This window comes from Camelus dromedarius, chromosome 1, assembly GCF_036321535.1.
Source record: "Camelus dromedarius isolate mCamDro1 chromosome 1, mCamDro1.pat, whole genome shotgun sequence".
NCBI lineage: Eukaryota > Metazoa > Chordata > Mammalia > Artiodactyla > Camelidae > Camelus > Camelus dromedarius.
The window spans coordinates 18379697-18402753 of NC_087436.1; the positions used below are offsets into that span (position 1 = coordinate 18379697).

Below are 23057 nucleotides of genomic sequence, written 5' to 3' on the forward strand. Positions count from 1 at the left end.
GTTTTTTAGCTTCATAAAGGAAAATTTGAATTTCTGAAATGAATGGTAACACACAGTGGCACAGCCAGAAATGGAACCTCACAAGTAATAATGCAATAAATTGTTGAATCAAGAAAACATGAGAGAAATACTACTCAGCCATAAAAAAAGAATAAAATAATGCCATTTGCAGCAACATGGATGGACCTAGAGATAATCATTCTAAGTGAAGGAAGCCAGAAGAGAAAGAAAAATACCATATGATATCATTCATATGTGGAATCTAAAAAAGAAAAAAGGACACTATGAACTCATCTACAAAACAGAAACAGACTCTCAGACGTAGTAAACAATCTTATGGTTAATGGAGGAAAGGAGGTGGGAAGGAATAAATTTGGGAGTTTGAGATTTACAAATGTTAGCCACTATATATAAAAATAGTTTTTAAAAAAAGTTTCTGCTGTATAGCACAGGGAACTATATTCAATATCGTATAATAACCTTTAATAAAAAAATATGAAAATGAATATGTGTATGTATATGCATGACTGGGACATCGTGCGGCACACCAGAAACTGACACGTTGTAACTGATGGCACATCAATTAAGAAAAACGGAAGAAACCATGAGAGAGAAGGAGGGAGAGAGAGAGAGAGAAAGGATAACTGTTCAGAAAAGAACACTCACACCTTTGCCCAAAGACAAAGACAGCTCTCCAGCCCTTCTGTGAGGCCTGGGCTCCTGCATGGCCAGGAAGGGAAGGGAAGGGAGTGGGCGGGGTGGAAGGGCCCTTGGTAACTCCTTCTCCGTTATGCAGCCAGCAGCTTAGCAACTCATCCTGGACCTAATTCCTCATTGTATCCTCAGCTGTTAGAACACTCCCAGCACCTAACAGATATTCAAGAAACTTTGCTTTATGAATGAAGATGGGTTCTCTCACAGGTTTAGAGAATATAAAGCATCAAGTTTCTGGGTTAAAGGCAGCATTTCCTGCTTCTGGTATAAGGGGAACCATGAAGGCCCGTGCTGAGTCCCCTGTACCTCTCTTCAGAGCCGTCTGTGTTAGACCAGGTCCTCTAAAAGCAGACACCAAGACAGGAGGAGAAATACAAGAAATTCATTAGGGGAAACATCAACGAGAGAAAAGGGGGAGGGAGCCAAGGGAGGCTGGAATTGCTGCCTGAGGGCAGTGCAGGTCCGGCCCCAGGGGGAGGACACAGGGAAGGAGGCAGGACAGACGGAAGTGCTAGACTGCAGGGCGGGTCCAGAGAACATACGGCAAGACCAGCAGGGACTCCTTGACACAAGGCTGCCTGCCAGAAGACTCCAGGGTCCCCAGGAATGAGCTCTTTAGTCAACACCTCCACCCCACCCCCGCTGTGCTCACTCACTGACCAGAGGCAGACATGGGAAGCCCAGCTTTCCTACAACACAGTGATGGAACCTCATAGCAGTGGGGCCCAATGGGCGACTCTGCTCCCTGCAGTGGGAGATCTGAGGGGGCCTCACGGCTGCCACTGCTTCAAAGTCCATATTCTTTCCACAATACTGCCATGGCCCCCGCTCTTACCCTGGACTTCCAACAACTCCCAACACCACTGTAGGACTGTATTTCACTCAATCTAACATGCCACCAATAGTAAGACACTCTGTTTTTTCTCTGCTATTAAAACATGGTGCTAATGGTGTCTTCAATATCTTAACACTAAGAACTTTCATATTTATTGAAAAGCTCTCTGGCAGTTAGACGGATTTTTGCCATATATCCCTCCTGTGCATACATTTTTTAAAAAGATGATAAGCAAAAGATATTTAAGATATTTCTAAAGCTTCTTCAGCATCTAACTCTACTGAATCACATTCATCTCAGTCACCAATATCGGATTTTCCCCACACATATCTTTCCTCTGCCATCCAGGATCCTGGAGCCACGTCATTTCTTTAAGGGGTTCTCCACTGTGGTCTCCAGGAGTTTCTTCCACGATGGTGGCATCCACTCTTTAGGTCCTATTACTGACACTTCCTCGACCCACCCAGCAGGTCTCAATGGCAAGTTTTCAAACCACCACCAGAATTCCTATTTCCTCCTTAAGTGCTACAGGAGTGGTTAGTCCACTGAAATGCTGAGGGGCCACAGTCGTCCAAATAACCCAGGAAAAACAACCAAATTCACATTTCTTCACGTCTGCAGTCTGGGGGACGTGAGCTGTAAGGACACCTATCCTTTCCACCCAGATTCAGAGGTGGCAGGAAGGGCATTACATCTTACAAGGAGCCAAGGGCAAGGAATGTCCTTGGGATACCAGGAGACAGGAGAAAGATTCTCTTTTCATCTCTATCACCAACTTGTGAGATGTGATGTAGATCAAATCCCTCCGCTTCACTGAGTTTGTTTCCTTTTTTTTAGCTGAAGCAGTTAAATATAAGTTTCCTTAAGTTCCCCCTCCGCTCTTTGTTTTAGGAGCCCAGGCCATACCTTTGAGTACTTCATGACAGGATCTAAATGAAAATATCTTCCTCGCGAAACTCTGATTCAGCTGAACTAATTCCCACTAATAGAACCAGTCCTCTGGATTAGACAATTGAATGGGTGGGCTGGGTACATTCTGATGCCCCTCTGGCTGTGTGTGTGTGTGTGTGCGCGCTGGAGGGTGGAGAGTCAACAGTCCAAGTCTACTCTGAATTCTGTCATGTTAACATATTAACTGGTTTATCCCAAGAGCTAATTGATTCCTCAGAAGCAGAGAACAAACCCAAGGAGATGAAATATAGGAAATGTAAGTTTCAAGAGGGAAGGAGCATCTGATGATGACAAGGCTGCAAGGCCACAGATGACAGTGAGTCACCAATGGCGAGGACACTGAGTCATGAGGGAAGGCTTCACATGAAAAGGTCAGGAAGGAGCCCAGGCCTCCTGTTAGAGGCAGTCCTGACTGTAACCTCTATAGGATTCTAGGTCAGAAAAAATCCAACTCCCACAAGGTGCATTCCTGAAAAACAGGTTTCACAATGACATTGGCAACTGACTGAATTATACTGGGTTTACAAGCGAAGGTGGTGGTGGAGGGGGCAGGATTTATTTGAACAACAACAAAAAAAAAACAATGTTGTCAAATGGTAAAGGTCAGTTCCAAGGAGAAAAAACCCTTCATAAATTTAGATCATTGACAACTTTGAAACTAAACTGAGAAATGTCTTCTTAGGTTTAAAATGAATTTTCCCCATTGGAATGCACACGCCAACCTTAGTCTGCATAAAAAAATGTGTCACTGTATCTGTAAAAGAACTGATTAAAACAGGCTTGATATACCATATAAAATAAAATTAGATGACAATAAAGGCACAGTCTTTCCAATGGCATGTAATGAGTTCACATTATAGGAACTCAAAAGCAATGCGAAACACAAATTGAGTAACACTAAAATTCCTAACAGCAGAAACTTGTCCCATTGAAACAAACAAACTAAATCTAGTCCAAAATCCTTTGGAAACGACAGGTAAAAGCGCAGGGTCTTAGAGACTACTGTAATCTCCTGGGAGACATAAAGTCATCAACAAGCAATTGACAGTGTTTCTACCTTTCAGACATTCAGCTGCAAGACTGCAAATGCCAGGGCAGCTGGCGCCTGAGGCCAGGGGTTCTGATCTCGGCATGTTTCACAATAACCTGGAAGGCTTATTAGACCACAGCCTGGGGGCTCACCTTCTGAAATGGTCTACGGAATGTTTATCTTTCTAAATAAACTCACTTTCCCTTTAAAAAAAAAAAAGAACACAGCCCGATGGGCCCCACTCCTGATTCAGGAGGTCTGGGGTAAGGTCCAAGAATTTGCATTCCTAACAAGTTCCCAGGTGATACTGCCACTGAGGGTCCAGGGACCAGGCCTTGAGAGCTACTGCCCTAGGGTGTACCAGTGAGAGAATGTCATGAAAGTTCCTCCCAAGAGGTAAAAGGTATTTTATTTTAACCACCAAGTATTTTTTTTAAATTGACGTATAGTTGATTTACAATGTTGTGTCAGTTTCTGGTGTATAGCACAGTCACTCAGTTATACATATATATTCTTTTTCATATTCTTTATCATTATAGGTTATTACAAGATACTGAATATAGTTCCCTGTGCTGTACAGTAGGACCTTGTTGTTTAATACCATGAAGCACTTTTGAAATTAAAAGAAAAAGTAATAAAATGCCTGAAGCGGAAAATCAGAGTCAAAAGCCCCAAAAGATACAGAAATCGCTTAACCAAAAGCTTTGGTGAGATCCTTGCAACCATGAAAAGAATGAGGAAGGAGTGAAACAAACGAGGGTTGAGGAAACACTCATCGCGTCTTGCCTGGAACCATCTAAGCTAATAACAGAAGCCTTTGATCCTCAGAAGCCTAGCACCCTCTTTATTGGAACAGAAGCTCTGGGCCAAACACCCAGCAAGAGTTCCCTGGCCCAGTGTTTTCACAAGAGTGAAATCTGTAGTGGGAAAAAATTGTTTGGGTAGGGGTTGGGGCATGGAAAAAGGTCTCAAAAGCCTCAAGACTGTGTACACACAGGATCTTCTTGTTCAAGTGGGGAAAGGAATGCAACTGGGGGACAGGACACCCCCTCAGGTCTGCGGGCCAGCCCAGCAGCCCCACCAGCCCACTCGGAACCAGAGGGAGGAGACTGTGCACCATCTGGCAGGCTCCGCCTTCTCTCTCTGGGCATCCCCTCTTCCCCAAGCCTTCCCCCACCTCTGGGCCTCAGGCAACTGCCCTGATTTGCCAGAACCCTCAGAAACTGAGAGTAACATTGAAGCCCTGAACAAAAACAGAAAGACAGGACGCGACACATGTAAGAGAAGCAAAGACACTACAAAGGGCTTTCAAAAGAACATCATCAACACAACAGCACTATTTTAAAAGTCCTTAAATTCCTGGACAGCTGCCCAACTTGGATCAGTACAGCATGTCCCGCCACGCCAGAGGGAACATCTCCGGAATCCTGGCAGGGACACGCCGCACAGGACTTTCCTCAGGGGACATGCAGGGAAGCAAGCCCAGCCGCCCCAGCCACGAACCGTCCCCGGCTCCACACTCTCACAGTCAAGGCTGGCAATACTCTCAGTAAGAATCACTCACCTGAAAACACTGTCCTGAAGAAGGCCACATTGGTCTTTTCAAGGACACAGCACATCCATCCATAAAAGCTGGACTCCCGTGCATGGAGAGAAATGCCCTGATGTCCTAGACTGGCCTTCTTTGCACTCCCCCTCCAACAATCCATCATAACAGCGACAGAGCTGGACACAGGTAGGGGGGATATGCAAACACAGCCGTCCCTTTCTTCCAAATTCATTCCGGTTTTTTCCCTTAAGGAAGAAACGCTTCACTGCCCTCTTTCTTTACCTGGCCAACTCAGATGTGTCATCTCAGGCCAGAAATGACATCTCCAAAATGCCTCCCCTGACCCCCCAGTAACTGTTACCGCAAAGCATGCTTGTGGCAGTCTCCCCAGTGGACCCCTCGAGGGTAGGAACTATGCCTTTGTCCTGACAGCACTGGGCACTAACAAGCGTGTTTGCTGAACTCCACCTGTCTATCCAGCCTACTAAAGCACAGAGATGAGGCGTGCGAACACATACACGGGTGGCTCAGAACCTACAAAGAACAACATCTTCCTGATCACTGGGCTTCCAGACTAATGTCTTTATCCTCTAAAGCCCAAAGTCCTCTATCTTAACATTTATTTCAGAAATGGAAAGCTTTTTAAAAGCTCTTTGGCCCTAGCCTTTGCCTTCTAAAACACAGATTATATAAATTTGCTTCAACATTGTAATGACTCAGTCTTACTTGTGAATATTATCATGCTGCACCGTCATTCAATTTAGGACCTCAGGAAATACTAATCACTTGTAAAGATTCAGTGAACACTAAGATTTTGTTAAACTCTATGAACCAATTTTAGAATATTTTCACCTCTATTTTACAGCTGTCATCTCTCATTCCTTCATTAACATGCGGCTTTTAACCGGCTGCTGTTTCGTAACACTTTTAAGTAAAACAAGAGTTTTAAAAAGCTCTCAGGATGTGCTGGCATCCGTTTTAGCTCCTTAAACACCTTCCTTATCTCCTTGTCACTCGGGTGTTGGGGGGTAAGAGCTGGTTAAACTAGACAAAGGCTCCCCTCTGCGTCTCTGCCCCACAAACTCCAATCCAAGTACCAGATCTTCCATGAAGTCTCCCCACAAGCACAGAATTAGCTGCTCCCCACTCTAGGCAAGCACGCCCTACACTTTCGTTTGGCACTTAGTGTAATATATTTTAATTCACTTTTTACCAGCTACTCTCCAGGACCACACTGGACACTTCTTGAGGGAGGTATTTTTTCTCATTCAAACATTTGAGTGGTGTCTAGGAAAACACCAAAGATTTTTTTCTACTAAGTGTGCAGAGGTATTTAAGGAAGCCAAAAGAGCCATAATGATGCCACACCATTGACGCAGTTAAAATAAAAACAAAGTGATCGCTGACTATCAAGATTAGACAGAAAACCCAGATAACGTCAATAGGGGTTAAATGTCAATTTTTTCCACTTTTGTTATTAATTATATTATTATCACGCACTGATAACTCAGGAAGTACTACTATTTTAAAGGTCTTTTAAAGCTAATGGAAGAGTATCTGGAATTCCTACCCAGGGGGAAAAGGGAAGAAAAACGTATAAACTAAAAGAGACTTAGAAACTTATCACTCAAATGCAACGTGTCTGGATCCAGATTCAAGCAAATCAACTGTTACTGGAGGGGTGGAGGTGAAGAGGAGACAAAAATGTAAATGAATATCAGAAAAAAAATGAATATGGTCTAATTCTTCGTAAAGAAAGAAGAGTTATCTTTTCGAGCTATACACTAAGGTATTTATGGATAAAATGATATGATACTGGGTTTTCTGTCAAAATAATGGGGATGGGGTAGTGACGAGTACCAGAGAAACGAGGCTGGCTGTGTGGGATGGTTACTGAAGCTGAATACGAAGTATGTGTAGTTTAATTATATTTTTCTCTCTACTTTTTGCACATGCCCGAAATTTTCCAAAATAAAAAGTTAAAATAATAATTTAAAAAAGCATTAGGTGTCCTGTTAATTCTGCAGTTGGTGGCAGCTGCCCCCCACTGCTTTCCGGCTTTGGATAGTTTCCCTCTATCCAGCAGGAGTTGTCGTTCTCACAAACGGGCTGTAACACGCAGTCCCATTCCCTTCTGAGGTGCACTGTCTTATACAGACAACATTCTGTCCCCATCCCTGTCTTCCTCGTCCCACCTGAGACAGAGCCCCCGCCAACCCCCATCGCAGCAGAAGATTAAATCAGCAAGTCAGCTAACAAGAGCTCTGAGAACTACGCTTTCTCTAGCAGACAGCCTGGAGCTCAACGTTCCAGTTTTCTGATCTAGCCAATTCATCTCATAAAACAGAAATACAGTCATCCTTCAGTATTTAGTGGGGACAGGTTTCAGGACCCTCATGGATACCAAAATCCTAGGATACTCAAGTCCCTTGTATCAAGTTTTGCACATAACCTACCCACATCCTCCTCTATACTTCAGATCATCTCCAGATCACTTACAACACATAATACAGGCATACATCAGAGACAGTGCAGGTTCCATTCCAGACCTCTGCAACAGAGCAAATGTCACAATACAGCAAATCACACGTCTTTTGTGGTTTCCCAGTGCATATGAAAGCTGTGTGTACACTATACTGTAGTTCATTAAGTGTGCAACAGCATTATGTCTTTAAAAAACAATGCACCTACCTTATTTTTAAAATACACCTTATTGCTAAAAAAAAATGCCAACCATCATCTGAGCCTTCAGTGAGTCATGATCTCTTTGCAATATGAACATCAAAGATCACTGATCACAGTTCACCATAACAAATATAATCATGAAAAAGTCTGAACTATCACAAGACTTACCAAAATGTGACACAGAGACAAAAAGTGAGCAAGTGCTGTTGGAAGAATGGTACCTAAAGATTTGTTTGCCAAAGGTTGAGACAAACCTTCAATATGTAAAATTCACATTATCTACAAAGCACAATAAAGCGAGGTGCAACAGAACCAGGGCATGCCAGTATAATGAAACTACTGTGTGAATAGTTGTAAATGCAATGTAAATCCCATGTAAATCATCGTCTGCATGTGGCAAATTCCAGTTTTGCTTTCTGGAACCTTCTGGAGTTTTTTCCAAATATTTTTGGGCCATGGATACAGAATCCACCAACACATAGGGTCAGCTACAGGATATCAAGACAGAGTATTTCAGTATTTCTGTGGAACTAAAATCTAACATCACTCTGCCTGGAACTCTCTTCCCCCAGATACCAGGATGCCTCATAGTTCTCGACTAAAAAGACCTTCCTTCCCGCACCATTCTCCTTGTAACAGCACCACACCCCACGCCCTCACTCCTTGCCTTTCTCAATTTCATTTTGTAGCCCTTATTACTGCTTGACAATGTACCATTCATTTGTTAATCACCTTCCTTTTCTAAAATATAACCTCCATGAGAGCAGGGACTTTGTTTACCTCTGTGGGCTCAGATTCTAAACAGTAACTGAAACATAAAAGGAGACACAATACATATTTGCTAAACGCTCAGGATCCCAGGAAAATACAACTAAATAGCAAAGAGGGTTGAGAACAAAGTTGACACTATTGACATAAACTAACAACATGCACTTTCATCACCACCAACACACCCATCCACACCCACTTCATGCCATAGAGGGGTGACTTCACGGCACTATTTTTATCACTATCACATTTAGACTTTGCTAAACAGCTGAGAAATCAGTGACTTCAGGAGCACAGGAATAGTGGTTGAATATGTCAGTTTGTGTCCAAAGAACCTCACGGGAGCACAGGACCTTCACATACCCTCTATATTACTGACAAGATACACAAATTGTCTCAGAATTTAGGGTACAGTGTGAATCACATCAGAACTTTCAAAGGCTATAGGTCTCCGTCTTTTTAAATCAAAACCAGTGCTTTCCTCCTGCTTTTCCTACTCCAGTTCTACCAACTAGAAACCCCCACCAGCCACCACCCAGGTGACAGTGACATCTAGGAAGCAGGCCACAGTGGCGGGTGGTTCAGAGTGTCTGATTCTGGCACGTCCCAGCACCACCTCTCAGCCACCATGTGATCGTAGGCAAGGTGCTGCAACTCAGTTTCCTCATTTGTAAATTGCAGGGCAGTAACGCAGTCTATTTCATAGGGCTGATGTGAGAATTAAGTGACAATGTGAGGTAAACAGCTTAGCACTAGGCACAGAGTAAGTTAAACTATCTTAGCTGTCACGTTCAATATTATTACCACCACATCTGAATCCCTCAGACACTTACCCTTTTACATAACTGTAGTTAGTACTCATTCTCAGGAACATCAAAAAAAAGTTGGATAATTTTTTTTAAAGCCTGAAAAAACTGGTGAGAATAGATAGTGTATCATAATCCAGTGGCAATTCTGCTGTAAATCTTTGTTGAATGAATGAATATGTCATTAGGAGGGAAACACAAGCTTTTAAGAAAGGTGGATAATTCCTGGGCATATATCCAGAGGGGACTCTAATTTGAAAAGACACATGCACCTCAGAGTTCACAGCAGCACTATTTACAACAGCCAAGACACGGAAGCTACCTAAACGCTTACTGACAGATGAATAGATAAAGTTGTGGTATATTTATACAATGGAATACTACTCAGCTATAAAAAAGATTAAATAATGCCATTTGCAGCAACATGGACAGACCTGGAGATCATCATTCTAAGTGAATTAAGCCAGAAAGAGAAAGAAAAATACCATATGATATCACTCATATGTGGAATCTTGAAAAAAAAAAAAAAGACACAAATAAACTTATTTCCAAACAGAAACAGACTCACATAGAAAACAAACTTATGGCAGATACTAATTACTATATACAAAATAGATAAAGTTTCTACTGTATGGCACAGGGAACTATGTTCAATATCTTGTAATAATGAAAAAGAAGATGAAAAGGAATATATGCACGTCCATGTATGACAAACATTAGGCTGTACACCAGAATCTGATGAAAGAAAAGACAAGACAGAAAAAGAAAGGAAAAGAAAGGAAAAGAAAACAGAAGGAGTGAAAAGAAAGAGAAAAGAAAAGAAAGGAAAAGAGAAAGTAAATCTTATTGAAAACCCCTCAGAATTCATTGCTGGACGTAAGTTACGTAAGATAATGCACCCAGCATAGCATCGGGCATGAGGAGGGCACCCCATGGAGGGCTGCTATGATTATTACTGCTGTGATCACGAATCTCAAGGCAAAGTAGGATCTGAAAGACATCCAGGTTCAAGTTCTCTCCCTCTCCACACAGCCTAGAAATCCCCAAAAGTATGAGGCGGAGCTCCAACACCACCTTGCCGTCCTCTGTCTCTACATATGCTTTTCTGCTTTGGTCCTCCTGACCCATTAAGGTTATGCATGAGACTGTATTTCAATACAAGTGCTCCAGGGCTAACAAAAACCTAAAAAGCACTGACAGAGTTCAACACACTATTTTACAGATGAAGACACAGTGCCTTGGTCTAGAGGTCCAACAACTTGTCCAAGATCTCACCCCAGGTGGCACCACAGTGGAACTAGAAATCCAGGCTCCCAGAACCTCATCCAGGGCTCCTTCCATGACCAGGCACTGCCTCATCCATGGGTAAATGCACCAAAACTTCCACCAGAACCAGTTTCTAAAGCCAGACATTCCCCCACTTAAAAGACGGATTTGTTCATTTACATCCCACAACTCACCATAATTTCTCTCTGCTCTTCCAGATTCTTCAAAAAATTAGAAAATTCGCGTAAGGAAGCATCTGTGAGGAGAAAGGAGTGATTATTTCATGGCCAGAGCAAAGGACAGAGCAAACCAAAACTTCGTCTTCACCCACCTATGCAGCGTTCATCGTCAGTCTCCGCGTCACCGATAAATTCAAATTTAAAGTCTCGGAGTGAATGAGCAAACTTCCGCTGGGCTGCCGAAAGACCTAGAAAGAAAGAGCGATTACTTGAGTCTTTGTTTCAAAGTCAAGGCTTAGAAGGAATTTCTTCCTCCTGAGGTGGCAGACCTCTCCTAAACGCAATCTGGAAGGAGAAACGACCCAACTCCTTGGCCGAGGGGCCCATCGACCGGCCCACCCAGGCAGTCTCCGGTGGCCTGTCTTCTACTCTACGCTCTGGGACAGAGCAGGTGCTGGAGAAATAATTCTTCCCCCCACCGCCCTCCTCTTCCTCGGGGAACTGACTGCTGTGCCTTGTTCCCTGAGGCACTCTCCTGTCTCTCCCCACTCAAGTCAGAAGCTGCCCGATTCTGAAGTTCAGGCTATGATTAGGAACACACTCCCTGACAGTACCTCCCAGGGCTTGATGAGATCTAGTCGGCTGCCAACTCAGCCACCCAGATGCCCATAACTGATGGTCCGACTCCAGCCAGAGAAACCTAGAAGCTTCAAAGAGTTTTCATAGCAGCAGGGAGGTAAACCAAAGGTGTAGGTTAAATGCTAGAAAGAATTCATTCTGCAAAAGACCTATAGGTCTTCAATTTTTTTTTTTTTTTTAACTAGAAAACAATGGAAAACCCTCCTTCTAAAACATGCTAACAGTTATTTCACGGGCCATGCACTAGGCTAGATGACAGGTAGCCCCACTCAACACTCTTGAGAGAGATAAGTAAAACAAAGATTATCTCCCTTTGATCAGGGAGTGCCAAAGCTCTGAGATGTTAAATAATCTGCATCAAGTCGCACAGCTACTTAAACAACACAGGCCTGCTCTATTCCAGAGCCATTTGTCCAAAGCCCAAGCCGTGACCAGGGCACAATCCTGCCTCTGGTCTAAAGCACTTTCTAAGAAGCTGCTCACTGATCCCCTGCACCCTTGACGGCTCCTGTCCCAGTACAGAGAACACCGACCAACTATGTTAAAACAAAATTGCATATCAAGCAAATTGGAAAGTTGGAAGAAGAAAAATACACAATCCCTAACTGCTGATGAGTACTCATGCAAAAAAATAAATATGGACAAGAAAGTGAAGCCCGCGATGTAAAAACTGACAGCTGCTTTTAATAAGATGGTGAAACAGTCGGATCAACAATCTTCTCCTTTTTTTAGTCATTGTGATATAGCTAACAAGGAATGAAAGCCAAAAAATCTTATTTTTACATTGGAAAATGCTGCTACTTTTTTTTTTTTTTTAACCAATTCATTACCTCCATTCATTAAGTACAATGGTTCCCTGACGCCCTCCTGGACAAAATGCCTTCTTTCTCTCACTTCTTAAACTTCTAACAGTGCTCACCAGCTCTGTTGTCATGGTCTGGTTTAACAACAACAAAAAATTTTGTCCTAACAGACTATACTTTGGAGTAGCTTAAGGCTCAAGGCCAAAGTGGGCAGGAGGTCAGAGAGTTCCCCTAGAGCCCCGCCGCAGCGCCTGCCACGCCTCCCCCATCATCGACGTCCTCCCGTCCTGGTTGCTGAGACTTCACTCTTACAGAGCTGAACCAAAAAACCTTTTAGAGGAGGACACAGGACTGTGATTTCTTACCCCCGGAGGATGGAAGAAAAGCAAAGCCCTAATGTCAAATGTGATGGACCGTAAGCATGGGCCCCAAGCTCCACCCCTCCTTGGAGGAACGTCTGTCTTCAGTGTGACTCTGCAGCTCCTCAGACACCAGGCGGAGTCTACTTTCCCGCCCTGTGAATCCCTTGGGTCCAGGCTGCTCTTGTGGCCAAAACAACGTAGTCAAAGTGCCACTGTGCTGATTCAGAGCCTCCAGCTCACGAACCTTGAACCTTCGCACACCCCTGCTCCACTCTCTCGGAATGCTTGGCCTCCGTGTGACCAAGTCCAGACTAGCCTGCTGGCTGACAAAAGACTTGTGGCCCAGGCCCCCCACTCCCTGCCCCATCAGTCAGACAGCCCACCCACAGAGGCATCCAGAGGGGTCCAGCGAGCCAAGTCCACACAGAAGTAAAGGGCTGCCGTTTAGGTCACTAGGTTTAGGGGTCATTTGCTCAAAGTAACAAGTAAACTAATACAGAAAGATGAATAAAATTTGACTGTATTAAAATTTTAAAGACATAAAAATTGAAGATAAGCACACACCCTAAAGATATAACTAACGGCTATAAGCCAGAAAGAGAAAGAAAGACACCATGTGACATTACTCATATGTGGGACCTAAGAAGAAAAAAAAAAAAGGACACTATGAACTCACCTACAAAACAGAAAGACCCACAGACATAGTAAACAATCCTATGGTTACCCAGGAAAGGGGGTGGAAAGGGGTAAATTTGGGAGTTTGAGATTCACAAATGTTAGCCACTATATTAAAATAGATTTTAAAAGAAAGTTTCTTCTGTATAATACAGGTTAATTTAACTATGTTCAATATCTCATAATAACCTTTAATGAAAAAGAATATAAAAACGAATGTATGTATGTATATGCATGACTGGGACATTGTGCTGTACACCAGAAACTGGCACATTCAATTTAAAAAAAAAAAAGAAAGAAAGAAAAGAAATAAATAAGGGGTATAAATCAACGAGGTGAGGCAGAAACTCCAATAAGAAATTGGGCAAAACCCTTGAATAAGCCCTTCACCAAAGGAAGTGAAGGCAGTCCACATGGCCTAAAACCACATGAAACGGTGCTCAAACTCATTAGTGATGATAAAAGGGAAAATTAAAACCTCGGCATACCTCAATACACTCGTCAGATTGGCAAAACTTAGTAAGTCTAGCAACTCCAGGAGTTGGTCTATGTGGAATAACAGAAACCCCCACAGACTGCCTGTGAAAGGAAAACTTGTTCTAACTGCTTTTTAAGTACGTTGGCGTTCTCCAGGAAGTTTGACGATGATATCCTCCACTCGGAGACTGCCCTTCTAGGTAAATTCCCAAGATAAACTTTGGCACACGTGCACTTACGGACAGGTACTTTCTGTAGCGGAAGGGACCACAGCAGTAGCCAAACACTGGGAAAAGCAAATACCGATCAACAGCCAAGCAAATGACTAAATTATAGTATATTCATACATGATAGAGTAAAAGTAACCATAAATGCACATATCAACAACAGAGTAATCTCACGATTTGGACAGAAAGGAGAAAGTCACAAAAGAATACACAGTGAAGAAAAAAAAATACAGTGGGGTTCTTTCATACAAAGTTCAAAACAAGCTACACTAAACCATATGTTTGGGTTGCATACATAGGTCACAAAATTACAGAACAGCCAGTGAATGATTATCTCAAAAGGCAGATGATGTTTACCACTGGGGGCCAGAAAGGGCGATGCAGTCAGGAAGTCACAAGGGAATTAAAGGTATTTCAATTCCTAACCTAACTGTGAGTCTGTGATATTTGCATTCTTCTTTTTTTTTTTTTTTTAAAGATCCCAAGGGGATTGTTTTGTTAATTTTCGGTGGGGAGGTAATTAGGTTTACTTATTGGTTTTAGAGGAGGTACTGGGAATTGAACCCAGGACCTTGTGTATGCTAAGCATGCACTCTACCACTGAGCTATACCCTCCCCTTCTCATTCTTCTTTAAATATATGTTTGTTTCACATACTTCTGTATTTTTTGCCATCATTTCACAACTAAAACATACATTTTTTAAAGCCTGGCTATTCGGGCAACTCTAAAGTAACTATTCTATTGTAATCCAGGCAAACATACAATTATACAATTATTCCCGAAGATCTAAGCTGGAGGTTCACAACAAACCCATCCAGTCCGACAAGCTTCAAAGTGCTGCTCCCTCCACCGGAAACGCTCCTTCCCCACCCCTACTTTCACTTGGCTGGCTTCCCCACACCGATGGCCCTGCTCATAGAATCCTCCTCCTCCTCTCACTGTCCTCCCGAAAACAGCGTCACCCCTCTGCCCTAAATCCCTCTCTAGTCCATCGCCGCTGCATCTTCTTCTAGCACTGCTCACCTGCAACTGCCTTATTTAGTGAGCATTTTCTCAGGGTTATCTCTTCTCCCATTCCAGAACAGCCTGTTCCCGAGGCAGCGGCCAACAGCCTTGTGCCTCCCTGTATCTCTGAAACAGGGACCACACAGGGCTTTTCTTTTTTATTTAATGCAGCTATTTCCAAATATTAATAGCATGTGAGTGTGTTATCATTTTTACTAACTTTATCTTATTTCATTTGGCTAATATTTGCTTTGCCAGATCTCAACAGGGGCATGTAACTGGTTCCGTTTGTGTATGTGTATGTGTGTGTGGGTGTTTATATGTGTATGGTTATAGCTACTTATTTATATATGTTATATATAAATAATATATAAATGCTTTTATTATATACATATAACTATAAATTCTATTTTTCCCCTCTGGAGCAATTTCCTTTGAGTAGGTCAAAGAATACTTTAAAGATTATGTTTTCATATGGTCAAGGCAGGATGCACTCCAGAAGCTAAAACTTAAATGCATCTGTTTTTCAACATTTATTTCATAATTCTCAATTTCATTAGTTGAAAATGTTTATAACAGCAGATTAAGTTTGGGTTCATTTACATAGAAGTCTCTCTCTCCCTATGGAAATAGCATGCTTTCCTCTCTTAAGTACTGTGGTTACATCAGTTCTTTATTTTAGAATATACTGATTTTTCTTGTCTTCTTTCTGGTGTTATTAGAGTTCATTATGTAAAAATTTTAGTGTTTCAAATTGGAGCACACCAAACTCCATTCCACCTAATAATCACAAACTTATCACAGTATCGTTACGTAGTACATTCTAAATGCATTTATTCTCTCACGTAGTTTATACTTTTATAGTTATCTTTTGCCTTTCCAAACATAATTTAAAATCACAAGACCACTCACTACATTTAGTACAATCCATTATTTAAAGGAACACAAAGATGTTCTGTGCAAAAGATAACGGTTTTTCTTTCCAATATCATTGCCCATGAAATGCAACCAATCTTGAAGTTACAAGTTACAAAGTCTGGCAACATTCCTCTCCTAGGAGAAGATGGTGAAGGGCCCACTAGATTGGGCTACCTTTATTGAGTGCCTACTGTATGCTAACAGATTTACAAATATTATTTCATCTACTCCTTTTAATCAGCCTGCAGGACAGATGCCGGTGTGACCTTATTTTACAAATGGGTAAAGATAGATTAGTGACTTGATCAAGGTCACAGACCTCTGTAGACTGCTGGTAACATGCCCTGGAGGCAGAAGATCAACTCCTTGGTCTCTCAAGTGTCCATCAGTGTCCTTTCCATTTCTTTACTCTAACTTTCAGGAGATTTAACATTATTCCCAGGTCCCTTGCCCCCGATCACAACTAGTTATCTGAATGGCTCTAGTGTAGAATTCTAATTAAATGGAAAATTCATGTACGTGTTCCTCCGCGCCCCCATCCTCTCCTGCATGCTGACTCCTGAGTGCTGTCAATTAACACTACTCTCCTGAAACACCTTCACGGCTGTTGTACGTTGATGGATGATGCCAAGCCTGCGTCCGCACAAAAAGCACAGCTAACTTAAAAGAATTGAAGTGATTTGCACTCTTTCAAGTGAACTTGACACTTTCGAGTGTCCCAGAGTGGAACTTTTAGGTCTTCAATCTGCAGACAAGTGGGAGAGAAACGCTGGAGCTCCCACTCTCCGCAGGATTAGGAGCGGCTTGAGAGATGAGGAGTTCTATTTGAGACCTGCTGAGTGTGAGATGCAGGACATCACGAGGAGGGATCCAACTGCACTGTAAATCCAGGCTCCCAGAACCTCCAGATACTGTTTGCCTTGGACGGTTTTACAAATGAGAAAATTCCTTCTTTCAACACAGTCACCTATTAACAGTGTTCACTTAGGACCATGAACTATTAGACACACGCAGGTACTTGGAAGTGGGAAACCTCTTCATTCAGGGGGCTCTACCTTACCGCTGGGCAGCCCTCTAGGTACATTATGACCCCTGAGGTTATAAGCCCAGCCCTGGGAATAAGTTATAACTACAGTCTCTCTCCTGCAGGCATCAACCGAAGCACTAACTGGCCCACCTGAGGAAATGTGGCATGCTCTAGAAATCTGGGCTTGAAAAGAAAAATCAGTAAGTTGGGAGTCCAGGATTTGCAGATACTACTGTATATAAAATAGATCAACAACAAGGTCCTCCTGTGTAGCTCAGGGAACTATATTCAATATCTTGTAATAGCCTATAATGAAAGAGAATATGAAAATAAATACATATATATATATAAATGTATAACTGAATCACTATGCTGGACAGCAGAAAATAACACATTGTAAATCAACTATACTTCAAATTTTTTAAAAAAGAGAAGAAAAGAAAAATCAATCAGCAAATAAATGTACCTTTCTCACTCATTAAATCTGAAATACAGGATTCTTCACAAACCACGCTGGATTCCAAAACCTTTCCCAAATAGGCAAACTGCGCCCAGAAGAGCACATTCCTCTGCATGCAGAGGCTCAAATAACTAGATTGTCAAGTATGCGAAAGTCCTGCCAGGGGAAGCTCTGACGCCCATTCTGCACATCAAAACACGCACCAAAATTCCTCTCGTTTTATTTAGAGAAGCACAGGGTACGGACTCTGAGGAACTTAGTATCTTTCACGTCAGATTCGCGCCAAGGAAATAATGCTGGTGGTAATCCAAGGCACTTGGAGGGGAAGCAAAATTCCTCTAGGACTGCGGACTGGCTTCTTCATTTTCCTTCGTGTTTTCCGGATCTACAAAACCTGCAGCAGAACTGTATACGAGAGCAGCATTATGGCCTCTCTGTCAAAGCCGGAAAGAAAGAAAATAATTCATTTTATAGATTTAAAATGGGTGCTAATGTCTCACGAGCCCAGAATGCATTGCTGGGCTAGCCGAGGCCTGAAGGCCAAATCACAGGCTTCTGGAGGAACAGCTCAGCAGCAAGCACGGTGTCTGGAGCCGTTCAGTTAAGGCCCTCCCGACACCAACTCTCCTCCCAGCCCACCTGGAATGTCTGTGCAGTGAGTTTTGTTTTTTTTTTTTTTTACTGAAGTACAGTTGATGTACAATGTTGTGTTAATTTCTGGTGTCTAGCATAGTGACTCAGTTGTGTGTGTATATATATATTCCCTTTCATATTCTTTTTCACTACAGGCCATTACAAGGTATTAAATATAGTTCCCTGTGCTATACAGTAGGGCCTTGTTGTTTATCTATTTTATATATAGTAGTTTGTATCTGCAAATCCCAAACTCCCAATTTATCCCTTCCTACCCCTTTACCCACTGGTAACCGTAAATTTGTCTTCTATGTCTGTGAGTCTGTTTCTATTTTTGTAAATTCCTTTGTGTCATTTTTTTTTAGATTCCACATATGAGTGACATATGGTATTCTTCTTTCTCTTTCTGGCTTACTTCACTTAGTATGATGATCTCCTGTTAGAGTAAGTTCTCAGAGAATAAGCACCATCTAAAGTCACTAGGAGGACTTGAACTGACACATTTATGGGCTAAAAGGATCACAATCTGAGTCCACAAAGACGCAGATGCCTCAAAACAAATGCATAAACCTGGACTCAGGACCCACTACGGCACATAGCACAGACAACCAGATACTGTTTCCCAAAGTAACCAACCAACTCGTTATAAAGAACATTTAAGAAGGGAGTGACCCAGGCACTGCAGAGAGTCCCACTGGCAAGGTCCACACTGCAAACCTCCACCCCATCTGACTCCAGACTTCAGCTGCATTGAGTACACTCAACCAATGTGGAGAGTCTTCTCAGGCTGGGTCTGTGTGTAGAGAGGACCTGCCACAGAAGGCCATCAGATGACATGATCACCCAGCCTACTGGTTTTCAAGCTGTCTGTGGCCAAAATTCTTACAGGGAGAACAGGAAAAAACAGCTAACACTTCTGAATTAGCTTCCTACTGCTGCTATAACAAATTACCACTACCTCAGTGGCTTGAAAAACACAAATTTATTATCCTATATTTCTGGAAGTCAGAAGGCCAGAATGGGCCCCTTGGGGCTGTTTTCCTTCTGGGCGTTCTAGGGGAGAATCCATTTCTTTGCCTTTTCCAGCTCCTAGAAGATGCCCAAATTCCTTGGCTCATGGCCTGCAATGGCATGACTCTGACCTCTGCTCCTGTCCTCACATCTCCTCTTTTAAGGACCACCATGATTACAAGGAGCCCACCATGCTAACCAAGGATCATCTCACCATCTCAAGGTCCTTCATTTAATCCCATCTGCGAAGTTCCTCTTGCCACATAAAATAACACATTCACAGGTTCTGGGAACTGGGAAGGGACATCTTTGGAGGGCCATTATTCTGCCACCATACCTTATGACATCAGACACTCTCCTAACCCCTTTACAGTTATTGACTCATTTAAGTATCGCCACAACTCTAAGAGGCAAGTTCTAGTATTATTATGCCGCTTAACAGAGGCAGACACTGAGACACACGCGTTAATCAACTTGTCCAAGATAATACAACCAGTAAGTAGGAGAACCAAGAGGTAATCAAAGCTGCTCAGGTGGAGGCAGGAGGACGACCATGCCTGACTGATCCCCAACAAAGACTGCATCCTGCAGAACCCAACCTGAAATCCACTGACAGTCTCTCTCCCTCACTCTACAGGTGGGAAATGAGAGCACAACTTTGGACAAGGAGCTCAACTTCATGCAGAGCTGAAGGAGAGTTCAAACTAGAATCCAGGTTTTAGCGTAGAATCCAGTGTTAGCATAACCCGGTGTGGCACAGCGTGACAGAAACAGCGCCTGCGAGTGAGGACCGCGTGGCCCAGCGGGACAGTACGCCCCAGAGGGGGGCTGCAAAGGACATGCATGCACGAGTGTGTGTGTGTCTCTGTGCTGTGGGGTAAGGTGAAGGGCTTAATCACCAGAGAGAACATCCAGGCCAACACGCTCCCAACCTCCACCTTCCCTGATTACACTTCACAGAAAACCGCAATAGCTGACGGGCTGACATGGTAACGACAAGGCAGCACGGTGACAACTAGGACTGCTGACATTTCCAGAGAAGTGCCTACACGTGAGCGACAAAAACTGGTGGTCCTAAAAGCTTTCACACAGAAAAGGAAACCATCGACAAAATGAAAAGACAACCTACTCAATGGGATTAAATATTGATAACTGATAACGGGATAATAACCAAAATGTGCAAACAGCTCACAGAACTTATTTTAAAAAACCAGCCTATTAAAAAATGGGCAAAAGACATGAATAGATATTTTTCCAAAGAAGACATACAGATGGCCGACAGGCACGTGAAAAGACGCTCAGTATCGTTAAGCATCAGGGAAATGCAAATCAAAGTCACAATGACATATCACCTCATCAGAAAGTGGCTATCATCAAAAAAGAACACAAATAACAAATGTTGGTGAGGAGGTGGAGAAAAGGGAACCCTGGTATACTGTTGGTGGGAATGTAAATTGGTGCAGCCACTGTAGAAAACAGTATCGAAGTTTCTCAAAAAACTAAAAGTAGAACTACTATATGACCCAGCAATTCCACTCCTGGGTATATATCAAAAAAAAAAAAAAAAAAAAAAACAAAGCCAGACTAATTCAAGGATACATGCACCCAAATAGAAGAATTATTTACAACTGCAAAATATGGAAGCAATCAACAGATGAATGGATTAAGATGTGGTATGTATATACATACACACACACACACACCCACACACACACAAAATATTACTCTGCCATAAAAAAGAATGAAATTTTGCCATTTGTAACAATATGGATGGATTTGGGGGTATTATGCTAAGTGATATAAGTCAGACAGAGAAAGACAAATACTCTGATATTACGTGTATGTGAAATCTAAAAAGTAAAACTAGTGAACATAACAAAAAAGAAACAGACATACACATATAGAGAACAACCAAGTGGTTTCCAGCAGGAAGAGGGAAGGGGGGAGGGGCATTCTCGGGGTCAGGGATTAAGAGGTACAAACGATTATATATCAAATAAAGCTACAAAGATACATTGTACAACACAGGGAATACAGTCAATATTGTATAATCACTATAAGTGGAGTAAAACCTTTAAAAATTGTGAATCGTTATGTTTTACATCTGTGACATAATATTGTACATCAACTATACATCAATTTTTACACCTCAATTTTTAAATAAATAAATTTTTTAAAGCTGGTGGCCCTCAAGACTTTCTTTCCTGACCATCCCTTTCATTAGAACTTTGATTTGAATCTCTCAAACCCTCTGGTCCCACCACTCCCTACTGTGGCCACTCACTGGCCTCACATATCTAAGATACCTGCCTGGCCCGTTGAAGGCATCTGGATTTCAAGTCCTGGCCTAAATTAAAGAACTTTAGCAGGGAACAGAATCTGAGAGACAATGTAGGCTAGGATCCTATTTTACAGACGAGAAATCCAAAGCCCAGTGGACCAGAGGCAGTATGGTTTATGAAAGGGAGACTCTATAACCTGAGAGGCCTGGGTTCAAGCACAGGCTCTGCCCTATTCCAGGTGTGTGGCTTTGGGCACAACTCATAGTGTAAGTCAGACTTCCCATCTCTCAACGGAAAAGAACCAGAATGTCACATCTCACTAACACATGACCTCTCCCTGTCCCTTCCCGAGCAAAGTGCTGGACCCTGAGCCCCTCCTTCCTACATGGGCAGGTTTTATAGCACAGGACCCCCCTCCGCCAAACCTCACCAGGGCCAAATGAATGACAGGCAGCTGACCCCAGAACAGCCCCACAGGCCAGCCAGAGACAGGACATGTAACTACAGAAGGAAATGTCAAACAAGACAGGGTATAGGGATGTTCACTATTCTGTCCATGCAATTTTTATAGTAAATTTTAAAAATTAAAGTAACCCAAAAGAATAAAATGACCAAGGGAGGGTAGAGCTCAGTGGTAGAGCACATGCCTAGCATGCATGAGGTCCTGGGTTCAATCCCCAGTACCTCTATTAAATAAATACATAAATCTAATTACCTACCCCCCCAAAAAATTTTTAAATTAAGAATAAAATGATCACAATTTTATTTATTAAAATGAAAGAAACAAGTATACACATGTGCATGCAAACACCCCCTAAATCAAGGAGCCACTTTTTTCTCTTTCACTGCATAACCCTCATCTCAATCCTCTACTTCCAGGGACCCCAGTGGCCAGAATTCCAGCGTTCCCTTCTCAGCATTCTATTCCCTAGTCCATACACCCACATTCCACTTGTGCTGTTTATTCCTTCTTACTGGCCAGGCAGTCTTCCAGGCACTGGGGACTTAACAGCAAACCAGCCACACACCTGGGGTGGGAGAGGGTGACAGAGAAGGCTGGGGGCAGGTGGGTATCTGAGAGAAGACAGATTATGAGACATCAGTGAATGACACAGCACACTGGTAGCTGGTAAGGGTCACTGGAGAAAGGGAAGAAAGACTGGGATGTGGGGATGCATGGGGGAGGGTGCACAGCTCTGAGGAGACATCCCAGGAGGGAAGGAGGTCGTGAAAAACTGGAAGGACCCAAGGAGGAAGCCCCACAGAGCTGGGGAGAAGCCTCTCCAGCTGGAGGCAGGACAGAGGGTGGACAGTACAGCTGAAGACGACCAAGGGGGCACAGCTGGGCGAACAGGGAACAGGGGCAGAGACAACAGGCGCCAGTTAAGCTTCTAGCATGAGTGAGGTGGGCGCTTTGGGAGAGATGTGAGCTGAGGAGGGACATAACCTGACCTTCACAGCATCACTCAGCTGCGCTGAGAGCGGATGGAAGGTGGACCCCAAGGGCAGCAGCAGGAAACCGGGTCCGAGGCCACTGCCCTCATCAGGGAGGAGATGACAGCACCTCTTGAGAGAATTTCTGGAAACCTTGCCAACAACTGTGAGACTCAGGAGTCTCCCCTCACAATTCGGGGCACCTACCCACATACATTTCCTGCAGGATAGCAGTCTCCTTTGAAGCTTCGTGGCTTCAATGTCAAGAAAGCCTGATTTATAGGCACAGTGGTACTAGTGCAGTGTTCTTCCCCTGTTAG

The 23057-nt window shown here is 43.0% G+C and overlaps 1 protein-coding gene across 21 annotated transcripts in view; it reads right to left on the reverse strand.

The window, feature by feature from the left end:
* Positions 1 to 23057, reverse strand: part of ARHGAP10 (Rho GTPase activating protein 10) — a 301184-nt gene that overhangs the window by 209274 nt on the left and 68853 nt on the right. For all 21 annotated transcript variants that reach the window (XM_064491268.1, XM_064491252.1, XM_064491357.1 and 18 more), the window contains exons 2-3: positions 10936 to 11031; positions 10799 to 10860 (exon numbers count right to left, since the gene is read on the reverse strand). In XM_064491268.1, the coding sequence (XP_064347338.1) occupies positions 10799 to 10860; positions 10936 to 11031 (158 nt within the window). The remainder of the gene's footprint in view (positions 1 to 10798; positions 10861 to 10935; positions 11032 to 23057) is intronic.